This window comes from Anabrus simplex, chromosome 3 (assembly GCF_040414725.1).
Source record: "Anabrus simplex isolate iqAnaSimp1 chromosome 3, ASM4041472v1, whole genome shotgun sequence".
In the NCBI taxonomy this organism is placed as follows: Eukaryota; Metazoa; Arthropoda; class Insecta; order Orthoptera; family Tettigoniidae; genus Anabrus; species Anabrus simplex.
The window spans coordinates 90,895,468-90,916,662 of NC_090267.1; the positions used below are offsets into that span (position 1 = coordinate 90,895,468).

General features: G+C 39.8%; 1 protein-coding gene across 1 annotated transcript in view; it reads left to right on the plus strand.

The window, feature by feature from the left end:
- LOC136866010 (UDP-glycosyltransferase UGT5-like) overlaps positions 1-20,986 on the plus strand; it is a 54,865-nt gene extending 33,879 nt beyond the window's left edge. Inside the window, exons 5-7 of the mRNA XM_068226803.1 lie at positions 2,811-3,033; positions 11,564-11,783; positions 20,701-20,986. Of these exons, the coding sequence (XP_068082904.1) occupies positions 2,811-3,033; positions 11,564-11,783; positions 20,701-20,986 (729 nt within the window). The remainder of the gene's footprint in view (positions 1-2,810; positions 3,034-11,563; positions 11,784-20,700) is intronic.
- Positions 20,987-21,195: the final 209 nt, after the last annotated feature.

The following is a 21,195-nucleotide window of genomic DNA, read 5'->3' on the forward strand; positions in this document are numbered from 1 at the left end:
TCATTATTAATCTCAGGGACCCCGAAATTACGGACTCGAAACTATTTTCGTTTATTTTTACTTAACACTTCCCCCGCGCCCCAAACTTGGACTTATAAGTAGTATAATTGGATGGTTCTGCGGCCTCCTCCTCCTCCGGCTCCCAGGGGCCGCTCCTTCTCCTCCTCCGGGGAGGGCTTCTCAGGGGCCCGCTCCTCCTCCTGCGGGAAATTTGAATTGGTAAACAAAGCCACGTGCTTTTTGACAGACAACAACGCATCGCTAACCTCAGTACTGCCATCTTGACGGGCCTAAACCTCAATGCTGCCAACTTAACCTCACTAACGCGAGATTTGAATCGGTAAACAAATCCACGTGCTTTTTTGACAGCCACGTGCTTTTTGACAGACAACAACGCATCGCTAACCTCAGTGCTGCCATCTTGACGAGCCTAAACCTCAGTTCTGTCAACTTAACCTTACTAGCGTGAGATTTGAATCAGTAAACAAAGCCACGTGCTTTTTTGACAGCTGTCATCCGACATCTTTAATCAACAGAGCACCGTGCTGCCCTCTTGCAGGCAATTTCGTCAGCTGTCATCCGCCATCTTTAATCTACAGAGCACCGTGCTGCCCTCTTTATCGTAGTAGTGGGCAATTTTTACGTCACAGCCGTCATCCGCCAACTTTACTCTACAGAGCACCGTGCTGCCCTCTTGCAGGCAATTTCGTTAGCTGTTATCCGCCATCTTTAATTTATAGAGCACCGTACTGCCCTCTTTATCGTAGTAGTGGGCAATGTCTACGTCACAGCTGTCATCCGCCATCTTTAATCAACAGAGTACCGTGCTGCCATCTTTATGACACGTAGTAGCAGGCAATTTCGTTAGCTGTCATCCGCCATCTTTAATCAAGAGAGCATAGTGCTGCACTTTATTCTTCGACATGTGGTGGTAGGTAATGTGCTTAGCATCCCTCTTTAATCAAGAGAGCACCGTGCTGCGCTCTTTACCGTAGTAGCAGATAATTTAAAACAACATGTCAAGGAATACTTTTGTTTTAAGAAGATTATATTACAAAAGAAGTGATTAAGAATATAATCGAACACTGTACTCGATACAACATATGATCAGAACATCGATTGATGTGTTTAGAACATGTCTGGGGTATACCTTTGTTCTAAGAGAAAAAATATTAAGACTTCAGTTCTGAACAGCTTGCTGGCTACAACCTTGTTTGCTGCGTACACATTACTAATTCAATTATGTAAAACACTTCTTAGTGTCATAAATTAGCATAAAATCCACTGATTCTTATGAGTGTTAATTCATAAAGGTCCGTTGGGTACTTCACAATTATTATTGTAACATGAAAAAGGCAAACAAGTATTTATTTGGGCATGTCCGCTTATGTTTTGGAACGCTATCTTGCATTATCATACATTGTTTGAAACGCTCATTTATTTGTGCAGTCTACAATGCAAATTAATTTTAAAACTTATTAACTTATCGTTGGTGCTGAATTTTCAACTCATTCTTTGGGATTATTATTATTATTATTATTATTATTATTATTATTATTATTATTATTATTATTATTATTATTATTATTATTATTAAATTTTGAGCTTATTCTCCTTTCTAATTTTCTTCGTTCTTTGAATTTGCGTTCTAACTGTGCTGTTATTGTGTCTGTTGCCCGTGGTTTTGTTATGGGATCGTTATTTGCGTTTTTCTGGGGTCTAAATTATCTGATACCTCATGCACACATACGGCCCTGTCGAAAGCCTCCTCTTCAAAATTAACAAAGCTTTTGGGGAACTGTTTGAAATGTAAATGTAATTTCGTACTGTCATCCATGATAGTAATAATAATAATTATTATTATTTTCTATAACGTCAAGCCTGTGAGGAACTGAAATTTCCTTGTCGCTTTCTAATTTTATAAATCTCATCCGGTTAACGTTCGGTTGTCCCATTCTCCCCATTGTTTGTGGTCTTATCCTTTGTTATTTGTTGCGTCATTTATTATCTTATCTTATCTGGTGGGCACGCATTAATTTTTGGTGGCTTTGACGACTTTTAAGGTATGATAGCTTGGCTTCGGTAACAACTAGCTCCAGTTGTGTGCATCCGTGTTCTGTTATTAATTGTGGAACGTTTATATTATTTTTCCCTTGTGATATTTTTAGTTTATTTTTCTTTCAGTTTATTGGTTTTAAGAGATATTTTAATTGTACATACATAGAATGAAATTTAAAGCTCTATTTATTAAGTAATGTTTTCAAATTTTAATTTTAAACTCGCTTCTTATTTGATAGTTAGCTATATTGGCCTGGCAACTTCTCAAGCATTAATTTTAAGATCCTGTCCTCTTTCTTCATTTATGTCTGGGTCCTCCATGAGCTATATTTGATGCTACTGCCCTCAATGTGAGTAATGTTGTGATTAATGTTAATTTTGCCTTTTATGTATTTTCATTGTTGTGTCTTTGTCCTTGGGTGTTGCAATTATTATTGTTATTTCCGGAAACAGTTGAAGATTGTGGATTAGTACGAGTGAACATGCAGGGATGTCTACAGAGATATACTCTTTCCAGGGTATGAGGCAATGCTGCATGACCTACATTTGCTGCTTTTCTTGGCTACTGTCATTGGTATCCCGATTCATGGGACATGACCTGAAATCACATACCTCCAATTGTGACTGATTAATTTAATTTTTTAATCTATATTTTCAGTTCATACTTATTTGTAAATCAATCTTCCTCGGTTCCATATTTATTAAATCCATCTTTGATTACGGATGTAAAGTTTCAGATTTCTTTCTTTCAGGACATTAAAACTTTTCTCGATGGTGCAGAGCATGGAGTCATCTACTTCAGCTTGGGTTCGAACGTGAAGAGCGTAAATCTACCGCAAGAGAAAGTGAAACATATCCTCGATGCTTTCTCTGAGGTACCACAGCGTGTCCTTTGGAAGTGGGAGTCTGATTCGCTACCAGGAAAGCCAAGCAACGTAATGATACGCAAGTGGTTGCCTCAGCAGGATGTACTTGGTAAGTAGAGTTTTCAAATCCTGAACGCACTAAATATTAGGGGTTATAAAATGAAAAAAGTAGATTATTTTACTGCAAACCATAAAACGTACAGGGAGAGTTTGCTCACAGCTAGCTTGTATTCGGCAGATTGTAGGATTCGAGCCCCACAGTCGACAGCCCTGAAGAGGTTTTTCTGTGGTTTCCCACTTTCACATCAGGCAATTGCTGAGCTTGTACCTTAATTAAAACCATGGCTGCTACCTTCCCAGTTCTAGTCTTTTCCTACTCGTCATCATCAGTGTCTAAAAGCAAACCCTTATATATGCAACCCTTCTTTTCTGCCCTCAGCTCCTCCTTTCATTTCATAATAAGAGCCATAATAATGAATCCGTGGAAAGTCGTGAAGGAGGGTTTTTATCGGTCGTCCTCGGCATTTAATCGCCGTGATTTTTCCATCCAGAAGCTTGGTAAGAATGCTATTGTGTCGTAAGGTGTGGATAGTGAATTTATGTCTTCTTCTTTGTATCGTTACCATCAGTTCTCCCTTCCCTCAAATTATTTGCAAAACGCCTTTGTGTGTTCTCTTTTCAATCCTTTTAATCCTTAGCATTCGTCTCCAGACCACATCTCAACGCTTCCAATCGTTTCCAGTCCTGATCTCCGATTGTCCAGGATTCACAGCTATACAATAGCTCACTCCACACGAAAGAAATCGCAAATTTCTTCCTAATTCTAAAATCTAAATTTGCAGTGATTAAAACATTTCTCTTATTACTAATTGCCTGCTTGACCGGTGCTATTCGCCTTTTGATCTCTTTGCTACACCTGTTGTCACTCGTGATCAGGCTTCTAGGTAAGGGAAGACGTGTCGGTGCGACGTAAAGCATATTGTAAAAACATAATGTGTGCAAGTACTCCTCGTGTACACATGCCCCTTTTTGGAGGTCTGCCCCTTTTGATCCAAGGAATTGATCATCATATCGTCATTATCATTCCTCACAATATTCAAGGTTTATCCGCCGGGCTGAGTGGCTCAGATGGTGGAGGCGCTGGCCTTTCGACCCCAAGTTGGCAGTTTCGATCCTGGCTCAGTCCGGTAGTATTTGAAAGTGCTCAGATACGTCAGCCTCATGTCGGAAGATTTACTGGCACATAAAATAACTCCTGCAAGACAAACTTCCTACACCTCGGCATCTCCGAAAACCGAAAAAGCAATTAGTGGGACGTAAAGCCATTAGCATTATTACTTTATAAAAAATTAGCCCGTTCCAGGCCCATTCCGTCGCCATGTTTAGTTGGACGCTGCACATTGGCAATCCTCTTTGTGGTCCAAATTTATTAGGATCGAGATTCGATAAGGATTTCATCCACTTTTACGGCCGGATGCCCTTTCTGGCACCCACCTTATGTGGAGGGATTTTCATTCAAATGTAGATTTTGAATTTGAATCGAGAACAGCAGGTGACCTTTTGTGAGTAGCACTACCGAAGTATCTACAGTATCTTTAATTCCCTGCCCAACTTTACTAATTAGTAACTGTACGACTTCATGGGATTCCACAATACTAACATCAGAATTCTCCAAATATTTTTCTGTTTGAATGAAAATCTTTTCAATATTCACAAGTAAACTAAATTAAGCCTCAAAAATGATTCCTAATTGCAGATTCTCATTTCTGAAGTTTTTTCAAAACTTTTTGACTGTCTAATTCATCAAGGCTTTTGCATGTACGTTTTTCTAGGCTAAACATTTTAAAAGATTTTCTGCGCCAGCTGTAAAAGATGACCACCTGGAATTTGCATGGTGAAGGACTTCTGCCCAAATTCAAAATATGATCTTAACCTTTCCGATCGTTTGGCAGAACGGGGAAAATGACAACAAAGGTTAAGCAGTAACATTTCTTTATCTGTATAAACTAAACAATTACGTGCACGTTTAATAGCTTTATGAAGTAAATGTTTTTTTCTGCTCTCATTACTTAACATTTTTATAACTGAAATACGCTGGCCGTAATTAATACACTGGCATCATCGTAACACTATGAATGTATATTCCTGACATTTAAAAGGTTTGTCAATAGTGAGTTAAATAACCTATGAGCATCAAATGCAGTTACTTATGCCTGTTATATGGAATACACCAAATGGTTTTGGATTTCACCAAAGGGGTCAAAATATCATATCGCACCCGGAAAAGTTTTCCTGTTTAGGTGTCTGGAGGCATCTGTGGCTAAACATGGTACACTTTTTGTGGTCATTTAACTATTCCAAAAAATTACACTGTCTTCATGGGGCTATTATTTTGGCATTTTTTGGTAAACAACAGATTCTTTCGGACACATCAGATTCGCTGAAAACCTCTCGAAAGTTTGATGCACAGTCCACGCTCTTCTAGCTGAGATTGTGTTGTACTGTATGGTAGAATGATGAAAGTTCCATCGCCATTATTTAGACCTCTGGTAAGGTGCGGAGAAATGAAGGAAGTCCTAAACGTAGATGAAGTATTGACATCATTTGCTTTGCTAAAAGCAATCACAGGAAGTTAACTTAAAAAATGACCAAATTATTTAAGTGGAACAAATTACGGACTGATGAACAAGATTTTGGAATAAAGTAATCAATCTTATTGGAATCACTCTTAAGAACACTGAGTCAAATGTCAACTTTAGAAGTGAATTGTCTGAGCCATTTGAAATCCACTCTGGACTTCGACAGGGAGATGGACTCTTGCCATTGTTATTTACCTGTACCCTGGAGAAAGTCATGCCAGAATTGGTGAAGAAATATAATTCAAACATCAAGAGAGGCAGAAATATTAAACTTAATAGCCTAGCATTCGCAGACGATCTTGCATTACTAGCAAGTCGTGTGGAAGGAGCTAAATTTCGAACTGAAGGACTCAAGAAATTTCCTGCAAACGTCGGACTGCAAATCTCGTTTGAAAAGACTGAAATGATGCCGACCTACAGAATTGAAACACCAGCCGTTCACCTCGACAATGGCAAACTTGTGCATAACTTCAAATATCTGGGGGAAATTGTAACATGGAACACAAAAGACAGAACAACGATCGACAGCTGAACATCGAAACTGAAAACAGCACAGCGAATCACCTGGCGAACTTATAAAGAAAATCTCTCTCCATTTATGCTAAATTTCGTTGTTACAGTACAATACAATACAAAGCAACTTATGCTAGTGAAATACTCTTTAAGTTGAACACTAAATCAACAACCGATAAACTGTAGAGAGTGGATAGAAGAATCATTAGGACAATCATCAGTAAGGAACATCAATGGCTAATGGAGATTATTACCTAATGAAGTGGTATATCGTGAAAGTGAATCAATAAGAGATACAATGCGGGAAAGGAGAATTGCCATTTTTTGTCATGTATTTCAGACCGCCAGAAACCCGACTAGTGAAGCAGTTATTTAGTTACTACTGGAAAAATAAAACAAAGAACACTTGGGTCACAGTGATCATGAATGATTTAGAAGAATGAAATTTATCAATGCTCCAAATTGAAGGAAAGAATAGGATTCTAAAGAAAAAAAACACTTTCGATTCAAACTCATAACATGTGAACGAAGGAAGTACACCATTAGTGACAAACAAAGGGCAGCCAGGTCCGACAGGATGAAGAAGTTTTGGGAGTGGAAAAAGAAGCTGAAGAGCTGACTCTATTTAATACTATTAGACGTTAATGAGTAGACTGATGAATGTGCTCCGATAGGGGCGTAAACTATGTAAAAAATAATTCTTTCATTCATTCATTCATTCATTCATTCATTCATTCATTATTGTTACCTTTGTGTTGCTCAGATTGTGGTGGTTTGGCGTGAGTTGATTTCGGTGATTTTACTTTACATAAAGTGCGAGTCGTGTAGGTGCAACATTTTATAATAAGATATTAGGGACAATGCCGACGAAGCTAAAACGCCACCAAAAGAGAAAATAAGTTACGATATATGTTTTCATGTCCTTCAAAATAGGAAGATGTATATTCATGGATTGGATCAACACAGTCTAACGCTTATAAAGCAAACTGTTCGATCAGTAAAAGTGAGTTAAGCATCGCACATGACGACAAGAACAATCGTGTACAGCACATAATCACTACAGATAATACATTAGTATAAATAATTTTTAAAAAGTATTGTTCATAAGAGCGCCTCTTATTCCAGTTACGTCATAAATGTAACTTAAAAGCTTTTCAGTGTGTTAAACACATAAGTTCAAAATAAATATTATACTATACTGCCCCCATTTTTCCCGAGCTAAGCCCAAGCCGTCGAGCGAGAGATCCCAAGGTGGACCGTTCGATCGTTGGCTATTACTTTCTAGAGGCATTTAAGGGTTGTTAGGGATTGATGACCAAGCAGGATAAAAAGAAATGTTAAAACAACACTCTGACATTTATTCACACAAGCAAACAAACAAATGAAAATATTCTTGCTGATATATTTTACAGAAATAGAACTTTCATAATATTGCATTTCTTCCTCGATTTAGAGTGACACGTGTTCTTAATCTCCAGCCTTACTGTGCTGTAATGAAACCAAAGAAAAATTAGGCCTCTTGCCTTTTCAAATCAAAATATTTGACTGAAAGAATTAAATAAATTAACATAAAACTTCATAAAATCATAAACAGCTGTCTTGCTAACGAGGGTTTTACAATAAATGTGTTCAAAGCTTTACCAATTCAAAGTTGTCTCAACACGTGGTTTTAAGATGTACCTAACTGAATTTGTCATTTACAGTATTTAATGATAGTCAATGACACCAACATGAACTTCAGTAGAAAATGAAAATTGATTTCAAAATTCTCTAAATTAATTAATTATTATTCTGATTATTATTATTATTATTATTATTATTATTATTATTATTATTATTATTATTATTATTATTAATTTCTCATCATTTAATTAGCCCATGTTTCATTGTCACACGATCGTGTTCTTATTAATTTTCCACTGCATTATTTACCTAATGATCGTCATTAGCATTTCAGAATAATTATTTTGAATTAATTATTAATGACTTATTTTCACCATAACTCCAATTAATCATGCGGCTAACAAATTTCTACCTCTGATCTTTGTATTTCATTTCTATTCAAATTAATCTTAATATTTTCCAAATTTTAGAAATTTACATTACCAACGTGTGAGCTAGTTAAATAAATTTTATTTACAAAGCGAGTGCCTTCACAAAGTAACGAGATGATCTTTCCTTTTAAATCTCGCTAATTAAGAAAATAAATTCTTCCTAGTCTTCCTCGACTTAACTTAATCAAACTTTCCCTTAAGGGCATGAAAATTATTTCTTAAGGTAACACACAACGATGAGTGTAATCTGCGTCACAGCGAGTGCGTGACCAGATTGAAATTAAATGAAACCAACATGACACAAGAGAAATATACATATTTACATACACACACACATTCACACTAGGGAAACACGCTTTTATGTACATTATTTACATCGAATCCTGTTTTGGCAAGTTTATTCATGATTTTTATTGGTGGTCGGGACACGTAATGTCTAGCAGAAATAATCCGTGTACTGAAATTATCCTTCATTTATAGTGGCTAGTGATCGAAGTCATGGGTATCACTTGGTAGAAACACATTTCACATATCAATGTAAGTTCATCTAACTCATGAAATTATAATGGAAGATTCTAGTAAAATCCATAAACACTACCATCATTTGGGCTACAGGTTGAAATTACCGCAAGCGTGAGCCCTACTTGTATTACTTTTATTTCCTATCTGTGAAATACACTCGCAACACGTGCTCCAATAATTATAATCCATCTTGCGCTCCCAATACACAAGAATAAGTCAAATATCATCATTAAATCATCAACTGCACAATTATACAACAAGTATCCCTCAGGATTGGTCATATTCCAGACCCTTCATGAACAGAGCACATTTAATCTCACATATAAGGACTCTACAGTAATTTTATGGCTCACGAGCGTTTACTTCTGTTTTACCCGATCTTTAGTTAATATTATTATTATTTAAGTGATTATTACATCTACTGATCCTCATGGAATATCGTAAAATTAGATGACTTCATCATAAATACAACAAGTGATCTTGAAAGACACTAGGTTCGACCCTATTCACTCAAAATGTACACGTAAATTTCCATCCAGTAACTTTCAACATTACAAGGAAAGTAGATTTATCGTGTGGTCAGTGATTATTAAATATAAAGCTCCTTAAGCATGGGAAATCATTCAAAGACAACCTACATGTCTACTCTAATAGATTCCAAAATTTCATTCACACGTACCTAGTCTACCACGACACCTTAAGAAGTGGAAAAATGAAATATTTCTAACTACAACAGACTAATAGATCTACGACTTAAGAAGAAAGACCTCTAGTTGTACAAAAGGTAAGACAGATAAATTAAATTAAAAAGGTACTCAAGTTTTTGGTGTAGTTCGATTCCCGTCGACAGTCAGTTATTCCAGCATACTCCTCCGGTCAGTCTCATTCCAATTACCAGATACGCCTCACATTTTACAGCTCCATGGAGGCTCTGCAACAGGTGTCCCTCGATGAAATGATGTTGTCGGTGGTTGCAGAATTATCCATCTTGAGATGTTTAATTCTAAGATGACTTCCGTAGAATGCCGGTCACAAGCTGTAACTGAGATGACAAAATTAAGTATTTTGCACAAGCACACGCCGAATATAAATAGCTCGTCTACACTGTCACACTTAACTTGGCTCCTAGGCGTCTTTATTCCATAGAATTCACTAATGGTTTCTCTAAATTCTAGCAGAACGGCGTCGACTTGAACTGAAATTACTTCTCCACGTGGTCTGAGAACGACGAAGGATATTCAGAGTAAGAGCTTCAGGAACATTAAGAGCATTAAGAGTTTCACGAACATTAAGAGCATTAAGAGAGCGATTTACTCGAAACAAGGCCTTTTATCTAATTAGCCAGGGAGGTGTGTTCTTCAGCGAGGACGGTAATTGGCTGATGGTCTCCTTTAATTGGCTCAAACTATTCCAGAAACAAGCTGGGTTGCGCGCGTGCGAAGGCAGTCACGTGGTTTGCTCTGACCTTGGCACAGTCTTGCCGGTGTGTCACCCCTCTGAATGACGAAAAAAAAACTCGTTCTCAGCTCGCCACAACTCCCCAAATGATATACTGCAGTTACAGGCAGACAATAAAATTTTCACTTTCCACTTGTTAAAATATTCGTAATATCGCCAATTTTAACGGGGACAATACTATATCTGCAAAAAAGCAAACTATTGAACAAGGAATAAAATTACACACTATTAAGCAAAGAACGATATGTTCGTTCTTAAAAGAAATTCTATTAAGTCACACTCAACATTTGAAAACATTTATGTTTATTTCTATCCAAACACGTAATAAATTGAAATTAGTACCTTATCTTAATGACAGAATCTGATGATGTTCTATTTTCGAGAACGAAACATGTCATTCTTTGTTTAATAGTGTGTGTCTTACATGTGTGTTCTAGTACAGTATTTACAATGAACTGGTGTGTTCCACAGACTGAGAAGCTTTTATGATACATTTAACTCAGTCGACACAGGAAAGTATTGCTCCCTTCTTAACAAATAATTTGGTCGTTTTCTGAGTCAACTTCCTCTGATTGTTTGTAGGTTACAAAAACAAAGCAAAAATTTCAATACTTCATCTATGATTAAAACTTTCTTCACTCTTCCCCACCTCCAACAAGTGATAATCACATGGTGACGAAATTGGTCATTGAAGGGTTGATTCAGAGTTGTCTAGTGCATTTATTCCACGTTAGCTTCCGTAGCGGAAACAGAGTAGGGCCTGATATTATCGTGAAGAAGCAAGATGCTGAAGATAGAAATTTAGGAATGTTGCAACGATTGGACTGCCTAATGTTGCTCTAGGGTTGACAGAAGTAGGAATAGGTTACCTAAGAGAATAATGGACTTGACCATTGAGGGAAAGAGAACTAGAAGACTAAGTTGACTCTTTTTTTAATGATTTTTAAGATTAGAGGCCTGGAAGTAAATGAAGACACGGTAGCTAGCTACAAATAGAGAATTGCGCAGGCGTTTCTATAATGAGGCACCATATGTGCATATCTGTATGTATACTCCACGTGGAGTGAGCGTTGCAAAATTTGAGGTTCATTTCGGAGCTTACACCGGTGCTTCTATCAACTGCTGCTTGTAGTTCGTCGTGTCCACTAAGATTTCTGGTTAATGAGCGCTATCATACAACCGTATAAGGAAAAGTGGCTAAACCGTATTCTTCTGAACTCGGTAGGTGAAGTGGACGTGAATTGCTTGATCTGTAGCTTCTTAACAAGGAGTGTGCGCGAGTAACGCATAACATATGGTTTTACATTTTTGAAAAGTGGATACCTAACTAATTAATTTGAAAATATGTTTCGTGTTGAGCAACTTCAAAGAATAAGGTAGTTATTTAACTCAAAGCAGACAAGTATGAACATGATGTCTTCTAATAAAACAATATTTTCAATTCTTGTTACAGCCCATCCGAATATACGAGTGTTCATCACCCAAGGAGGACTTCAGAGTTTTCAAGAAGCGGCCTACCACGGTGTACCATTGATTGGCATCCCATTCGTAGGTGATCAGTTTTATAACGTTGGCAAGTTCGAAGCTGCTAAAATTGGAGTGAAGCTGAAATTCAAAGATTTGACTAAGGAAACATTTTTGGAAGTCATTGGGAAGTTAACTAATGACTCAAGGTAAGGAAGAAATAAGGTCAAGACAAGTAATCTGAACGTCAATATGATTCCAGTCCATTTCAGTCATCATCATAATTCTCATTGATCTGAATTTAGGGTATTTAGGGTGTTTTCCAAAATAATTTAATTTTAATTTAATTTAATTTCCATAATATCAAAGATGTTGGAAATTTATCGAACAACTCCCCTGGTAAATTATCCCAGTCCTCTTCCTATAACCGAATATTTGCAACAATTTCAATTTGCCCTCTTGAATTCTAACTGCATCATCATACTGTGATCTTTCCTACTTTTAAAAGCACCACTCAAATTTACACGTATACTTACGTCATTCCACTCTATCTCTCCAATAACAGCTGTACACATACCTCTTAGCCGAGTAGCTCGTATCCCTATTCGTAAATCTTCCCAACACAAAGTCTGTAACTTGATCATAACACCCCTCTGTTGTTGGAAATCACCCATAACAAATCGTGTTGCTTTATTTTGGACATTTTCTAGTTCTCTAATCCTGGTGAGGATCCATCAGTAACTTACATTTCCTCTCATTTATGTGCTTACTAGAAATCCTAAATACACCCACAATCATATGAAAAGGTTTGTATACTTGGGGACAAATCATGACGACCTCGCCTCACACCACTACTCTGCAGCGCCAGCCTGGTGTTTATTAGCGGCTTATATGATTTACTACGTCCACTCTAGTCGGAGTTGACTAATTGTCTGCTGCACTCGACCTAAGAAATGGTAAACACTGAAAAGAGTATGGATGAAAGTGGTTTGGCAACCTCTCCGCGGTAAACAAGGTTCACTTAGAACTCGTTCACTCAGCAGGGTGCAAAGTGTGATTGACTGCTGGCTTCCAGATCGCTTCCAGGAACTCAGGCCGTCATGTTTCGTCCTAAGTATAACCTCCATCTACAATCCCATTTATGTCGTTACCCCAACGAAGATTTGTCCTTATGTATTATCAACTACGTGTCCGCCTCTGTAGCGTAACGGTTAGTGTGATTAGCTGCCGTCCTCGGGGGCCCGAGTTCTATTCCCGGTACTGCCAGAAATTTAAGAATGGCAGGAGGACTGGTATGTGATTGAAATGGTACATGCAGCTCACCTCCAATGGGGGTGTGCCTGAAAAGAGCTGCACCACCTCGGGATGATGACACGAGTTTAATTTAAATCAACTAGGTATTTACAGTGATCTCCATGAGGTAATATCACCCCATCAGCACAGTAAATAAAACTAAGAGGACTTTCCTTCTTGGTGAAATTCACAAAGTGACTCTTCATTCTATTTACTATTATTATTATTATTATTATTATTATTATTATTATCCAAGTAAAAAAGCCTGCATTACAAATGGTAGATTAGGTAAGGTAAGGGTTATGCTGCCTGAAAGCAGGCCCGAACCTCCGCAGAGGTGTTTCCTGAGCCGGAGTTTACGTGCGGTAGGGTGGCCAGTTCCTTTCCGCTCCTCCATTCCCTTACCCCCACCAACAGCGCGTGGCAACCCAACCAACTCCTGACCACGCCCAATGTTGCTTAACTTCGGAGATCTCACGGGATCCGGTGTTTCAACACGGCTACGGCCGTTGGCAATGGTAGATTAGGGCACATTAATACATACGTAAAATAACAAATGAAACTTAAAACTGGAACGACTTGTAAATAAAGTGGAAAAATTAGCGAATGTCTTATAATAGCAACTGTTTTGAAATAAAAATTTAAGGTTGATTTATATCACACATGCATGTATGTATGTATGTTGGGCATTCAGCCCGAAGGGTGGTTTGATTCTCCACAGCTCCGCCAAAGGCTGTCATGATTGCCTAGGCGTCACTGAAGAGGCATACGAGGGAAATGAGGAGCGGAGTAGTTTCCTGTTGCTTTCCTCACCGAGCCAGAAGTTGCTATTGCATATCAGTCTGCCAAGCCCAATGAAATGCATGCACCAACCGACCCTATGGGCGATATTTTCACACCATTCATAACAGGGACTGGCTGCATAAGGAATGGTATTACTTCAGTAGTATCACTCATACCTCAGTCACTTTCATATTGTCAAACCCAAGGATGAGACTGAGGCAAGTCAATGAAAGTAACAAATTGCTCTAGCCCATACCAGAAGACATAGCGCACTGTAAACACTACATCTTGCCAGCAAGGGCTCATATCACACATATTTAAGTGAATTACTAGTTCACATCTACTTATTTCAAAAGTGGGTCAGTCAAAGAAAAAATAATACACACTTTGTGGCACTTCACAGGCTTCTGTATATTGATTCTAAACCTTCCAAAATATGATCCAAATTTCCCGTGTCATGACCTAAACTGTGTTAAAATATGGTCAGGTGTTAACCTACTTTTCAGTCTATCCTGAATCTTCGGAAAGAACAAATTCCTTGTAAGCTGACCTATTCAGCTAGTTATCCATAGATTATTCCATATATTCCCCCTATACGTTTTCATAGATTGATGATGATGTTTGTTGTTTAAAGGGGCCTAACATCTAGGTCATCGGCCCTTTTCATATATTAACAGAGAGTCCGGGGTGGTTGCAGCTTCTTTGGCAAGTTTATCAGCTCGCTCTTTCCCTTCTGTACCGTTATTTGTTTTAAATGCTTTCATTCGCCACCTGAAGGGCGGGGCGGGCCCCCTAGATCGTGACGCGATCTCTCGGGCCAAGAGAGGTGAAGAGAATTGGTACATGTTTGAAATGAAGAAGATGAAAAACAGATGTGAAAATTTGAATGAATGGCTACGGGACTGAGTTTATAAGGGTGTGCGGGAGTAGTGATGTTTAAAGGAAGGTACCAGGCTGTAAATAGAAGGTGAGGAGGTGCAGGGTAACCGTGATGTTACAGAGAGAGGCAGTTAGTAATCGCAAGATGTCGAGTGTTAGAGCTGATGGGGGGAAGAAACCGATTGGTGGAAGGGGAGGGTAAACGGATGGAGGGGGTCGATAAGGAGGGGGCGGCCGGGTGCGACGACGGGCATTGTTGGAGATATGTAGAACAGTTTGGAGTGGGGAAAGAGATGGCTCGACTTTGTAGCGATGGCAAAGATGTAGACTTCATTGGCGATAAGATGGTGAACATCGGCTGCAGTAGGGAGGTGGGTGCGGACCATGTACGTCGGACCGGATTTGTTCTTGATCCTAAAGACTCGACGGACGGATACGCCTTCCGCTCGAAGTTGCTGGAGGATGGCTTGTTCTGAGTGAGCAGGATCCTCTCCACGGATCACACAGCTATACATGGTGTGGCGAGACGGTGATGACTGCGATGAGGGTGGTGCTTCTTTGATGGCGTTGGAAAACGACGAAGACGACGGTGCTGCAGATGTTGCGGGAGGCATGTATAAGGCATGACGTTCTTCAGGTGTTGGGGGATGAGGGAGGAAAGAAATCATTATGGACGCAGGATGACTGGTTGTAACCGTAGTGATGGGAATAGGGGAGGGGTGAAGGTTGATGTTGTAGTGGAGATGGTGGTGGTAGTGCTAGTTATCGGCGATGTAGAAACGGCGTATGATGTCGGCTGGCTTGACGGCGTAGACTCCACTTGGTGCGAAGGCAGCTGGTAGGAAGTCTCCTGTGGTGGCACGACCGTTGCAGGTGCAGTAAAATCAGTGGCTATGAGCTGATCCATGAGGTACGCAAGAGTAACTTCCACACTATGGAAGATGTGATGAATATAGACGCCGTTGTTCAGGACGCGGCAGACGTCGTCCTTTGTGTGGAGATATAGAAGAACATCTGGTGACAGTCCGGAACTGTTTAGTAGTCTGGTGGCGCAATGAACGGGAATACCTGCCTTGCGGATTTGATGGACGATGTCGTCATCTGAGAGAGCGAGGTTGACGTTACGGAGTAGGTAGGTAAGCATGTCGGAGAGGCAGCTGAGGTAAAGCTGGTGAACCACCCGGTCGAGAAAAAAATTAAGGAGTAAGGAGTAGCTTTGATGTTCTACTCGCAGATGTCGCTCCTAACGAGAAGTTCTCTTGGTTGGTGGTAGTAGTTACATTTCGTGAGGCTATTTCTAGTCGAGTGCAGCCCTTGTAAGGCAGACCCTCCGATGAGGGTGGGCGATATCTGCCATGTGTAGGTAACTGCGTGTTATTGTGGTGGAGGATAGTGTTATGTGTGGTGTGTGAGTTGCAGGGATGTTGGGGACAGCACAGTTACCCATCCCCCGTGCCATTGGAATTAACCAATGAAGGTTAAAATCCCCGACCCGGCCGGGAATCGAACCCGGAACCCTCTGAACCGAAGGCCAGTACGCTGACTATTCAGCCAACGAGTCGGACGGTGGTGGTAGTGACCTGTACCGTTATTCCGAATCCGAAACAAAAAGTTATTTCAACTCCTAACCCAGTAAAGCTAGGCGGGCCATAGCCGAGCGATGTACCGTTATGCTGCTGCTGCTTCAATGCTTTCATTCCCCACCCTGAAGGGGTGGGGTGGGCCACCTAGAGGGTGTCGCCCTCTCTCTGGCCAGGAGAGATGACTTGGTTGAGGAGGGGTATTAGAAGAAGGAGATGGGAGTAGGTGAGGTAATTAAAGTGTGGAGGTGGCGAAGTGGGGTAATTATACTGGGTTAGATTGAGATTGGATACAAGACATGAATAGATAGGACAGCGATGCTATGTAGCGAAGGTTTAGACAAGGTGGGAGGGAAATAGGTGAAGTGCAACGCTATGATAGAAGGAGGAGAAGTTAACAAGAGAAGTGAGGAGAAGTCGAATGATGTCAAAGGAAGGTGGTGGTGGTGAAAAATAACCGGGTGGAGGTGGGGGTGGATAAGATCGAAGATATGGACTAGGTGGTTGGGGAGGTGGGGCAGGCCGGGGACGGCTACGAGATGTGGTGGGACGAGGCGAAGTTTGGGGAGGTGAACGAGATGGTTCGATCCGATGGTGACGGCCGTTGAGGTGGATCCCAGTGGCGATGAGTCGTGCGGCGTCGTCAGAAGTTGGAAGGAGAAGTCTGACTAGATATGTTGGACCGTCGGCGTTGTAAATGCGGAAAGCTCTTCGCACGGGTAGTCCTGCCTGGCGGAGTTCCTGGGCGATGATTGCAGATGGTATGCTAGGCTCTACACCGCAAACCACGCAGCTATAGGTGTTAGCATAGGCAGAAAGCGGTGGTATCGGTGGAAGATGTACGATGTTTCCAGGAGCATCTGTAGTAGAATTTCCCTCGGCAGGTGACTGAAGAGATGCGCTCTGCGGATGTGTTAGATCAGGGTTGGGAGGGAAGGGAAGAATAGACGTCATAAGAGGGAAGGAATGAGACATGACAGTAGTAGTAATAGGCAGGTGGGCTGAAGTGGTAATGGTGGTGATAGTAGTGGTAGTAGTGGCAGGAGTGGTGTAAATGGTAGACGAAGGTTGTGGTGATGAGGTTGAGGAAGATAGCGTGGTTACGGCGATCAGAGCGGCTGTTGCAGGCTGAGAGGGTTCGTCGTCCTGTAGCTGGAGCTGGACTTGAATATCCTCTGGAGTGGGTTCTGCTGGATAAAGACGACCACGAATACGGGCTCCAGTCTTGTAGATGGTGGAGAGGTCTGCTGAAGAGTGAAAATACACAAGTATAGCTGGTGCTGGTTGAGTCCCTTCGTAGAGCCTGGTGACAGAATAGGCGCCGGTGGGATGAAGTTCAGTAAGGAGGTCATCTTCAGAAAGTACAACGGGAACGTCGTGAAGAACACAGGTGAACAGCATGATGGGAAGGCCGACCTCCAACTTGGTGCCAGCCTATGTGCTTTATTGTCTCGGCGGGGTGCTAAATTAAAGATGAGCAGTCACCCGGCCGAAAAAAAAGTTACGTTCCCCCGGAGTTGCAAAAGATTCGAGTATGGAGAGAGTCCTACCGTTATGTCCTCGTACCCGTTTCATGCAGATATGCTTGTTGTAGTCTTACGTGTGATGGTATACAGCAATCGGTTGTAACTTGTGCAGTATTTGTCTTGAATTGCAATCAAAGCAGCTTCAGAATCGTCCAATATACGTGGATTACAATTGAATGGATGAAAACCATAACGGTGTAAGTAGTATTTTGATCATTCAGAGAAAAAGGCATTTAAACACCTTAACACTCTATAAAGCATGCTATTTGCAGTTATACCACCTATTACTAGAGCGCAGAATATTACCGCTATCACTTGTATCTCTTTGCTGGTGAAAGGATATATGCTCCCGGAGTGACATCCTGCACTTAACTAATTTTTTTAAAATGTCAACTATACCGTTATGGTTTACATCCATTCAATTGTGACCCTTAAACCATTTACAATGGTCCGCTGTCCATCTCACAACGTTGTCGACATCTTTCTGCAGTCGCTGACATTCCTGTAACTTATATTTATGCAGTATTATATCAACCGCAAAATGCCTTATCTCTGATTCCAGGTCTTTACTCATATCATTTTTATAAATAAGAAAATATAAAGGTCCAACAATACTGCCCTGAGGAACTCCTCTCTTTGTCATTACGTGATCAGGTAACGTTTTACCTTCTCTAATTCTCTGAGTTCTATTTTCTAGACATTTGGCCGTCCATTCACTCACTCTTTTGTCTAGTCCAATTGCACTCATATTTTCATTACTCTCTCATGATCTAAACTATGAATAGCCTTGGACAGGTCAGTAGCGATACAGTCTATTTGACCTCCTGAATCTAAAATATATACTTTACCCTGCTGGAATGCTACTAGTTGAGTCTCAGTGGAATAACATTTCCTAAACTTGAACTGGCTTCCGTCAAACCGGGTAATAAATTCGCTAATATGTCTAATATAATGTGAAAGAACGCTTTACCACATCTTTAATGCAGTCCATGTCAATCTGACCGGTCTGTAATTATCGGCTACCGAGGCAGCTCTCCTTTCATTTTGGTATAGCTCCTTCATTCAAACAGTAATCAAATAATTACTTCAGATATGGTACTATTTTCCAACCCATTGAATTCAGTATATCCGCAGAAATCTTATAAATTCCAGCTGATTATCTAGTCTTCAACTTTTGTACCTTATTGTAAATATCTTCGTTATCATAGGTAAATTTCAGTACTTCGTTAGTATTGGTCACCTCCTCCACCTGTATATTATCCATATATCCAATATTTTTTTAATACTGCAGAATGAATGCCTCTACCTTCTGTAAATCACTACCTCATCCCCCCTCCCAACATACACATTCTCCTTGTTCATTAGCGATTCCTGGAAGTCTTTCGTGAAACCTTTTTTGTCATAATGTACCTATTCCCTTATATTTTACACGAAAATGCATGTGACTACCAGTTATGCTTCTCATCATGTTATTATTAGTTGACATCTTCACTAGATAAACTTAACCATAATAGGTATTTTATTTGATCCTGTACTGACTTGTCTAAATCCGTTAAATAAACGATTTAAAATTGTTTATATTGGGTCTACCTTGTCAATGCACCTTTAAAGATTGAAAATTATTTATTCTATGATACATGTTTCAGGAACCATATGCATTCCCTTCATCAGGGAAGTCACTAAACGTTTATTGACAAGGTGGATCCAATATAAAATATTTTAAATAGTTTCTTTAATAGGTCTTCTCTAGATTTCTCTAGGTTTAATTTCATAATAATTTCCATCAATTTCTCCTTACTTCCACAACCAAGTCTAACTCTGTCTAAAGTGCACCTCGTTCATAAGCTCTCTATATCTCTGTTATCATATAGTGGACTTTTACCATTATTTACCAGCTTTAATGGTGCATATGTGGTTTCACACTCATTAAGAATTGTCTTCAACCGATCCAATACGCTGTTTACGTTTTATTTACCGTATTCTGCTGACTTTATTACCTGTTTTTAATCCTTCACTCATTTGTTTTCAATCATACGGTACGGCTTAATAATTCTACACACCGGGCGAGTTGGCCGTGCGCGTAGAGGCGCGCGGCTGTGAGCTTGCATCCGGGAGATAGTAGGTTCGAATCCCACTATCGGCAGCCCTGAATATGGTTTTCCGTGGTTTCCCATTTTCACACCAGGGAAATGCTGGGGCTGTACCTTAATTAAGGCCACGGTCGCTTCCTTCTAACTCCTAGGCCTTTCCTCTCCCATCGTCGCCATAAGACCTATCTGTGTCGGTGCGACGTAAAGCCCATAGCAAAAAAAAAAGAAAAATAATAATAATTCTACTTTTACAACTTTCATTCCTATCACATTTACTTTGAATTATGATTAAAACAGCTTCCTGATCACTTTTACGATCTATCACTTCATATTCTCTAGAAATCCAGAATAATCTTCCCTATAGTTGTTTCGATCACTTTCCTATTCAGCTGTCCATCCAAGATCAACTTATTTACCATTTGCTAATCATGCTTCCTGTCATTCTCTTTACCTTCGTAATTAACATTTGGTAAATTACAATCACTCGCTACAATTACGTTCCTTTCTGAGTTGTTCCCCACACAGCTGATTATCGCATAAAGTAGTTACTCGTCAGCGTCAGCGCCACCACCCTTAGGTTTGTAAACTCCAAAAACAATATGAAGTTGCCTAATATCTTTAGAGATCATCCTTACATCTAGAATTTAATGTTTCTCGTTCTTAACTCTTTCGTTGCTTACGAATTCTTCCTTCCCCAGTTTGAATACTTCCCATCCTACCGTTCCTATACACCAAGTTCAATAAGAAAATTTCCTCATCCATACTATTTGTTAAATTAATTCGATTCCTTTCTTTAGAATACAGCACTTGTAAAGTTTAGCACTAACAACTTAATGTCATCATTACTTGACTTCCAGCTCCCAGTACTCTTGTCACCGCTCCCTAGTCCACCCCGTTTCCCTGAATGTAACTCTCTATAACCCTTCTAAACCGCCCTTACAAACTCTTGCAAATGATTTCTCCCGTTTCTTACAGTTACCGTGAGAATATGAAGACCTATTCGGCAGTGTATCGGGAAGAAGTGGGACCTTCTCTGGATCGTGCGATTTGGTGGATAGAATATGTACTGAGACATAATGGTGCTCGGCACTTGAGATCGGCAGCACTGGATCTCTCATGGTACCAGTACCTGCTGCTGGATGTCATCGCTTTCCTACTTTTAGTTTCAATTATAGCTCTTATTGTGATCTATATAGTATTAAGAAGACTAATGATGTTCGTCAGGAGTTTTATACCCTCTTCTAAACTTAAAAGTTCTTAGGTAAATTTATTTATTTATTTATTGTTTGATACGTTATTAGGCCTATATTACGTTAAAAAGTAGGTTTTCCTTCGGTATATTCAGCTAAATCATTAATACACACATGAATATGGACTTATTATAACGATAATCAATTTTATTGTGTATTTTGTATCATGTTGTTATGTAGTTTTTTTAGCACATATACAATTTCTACCTCAAAACCGACG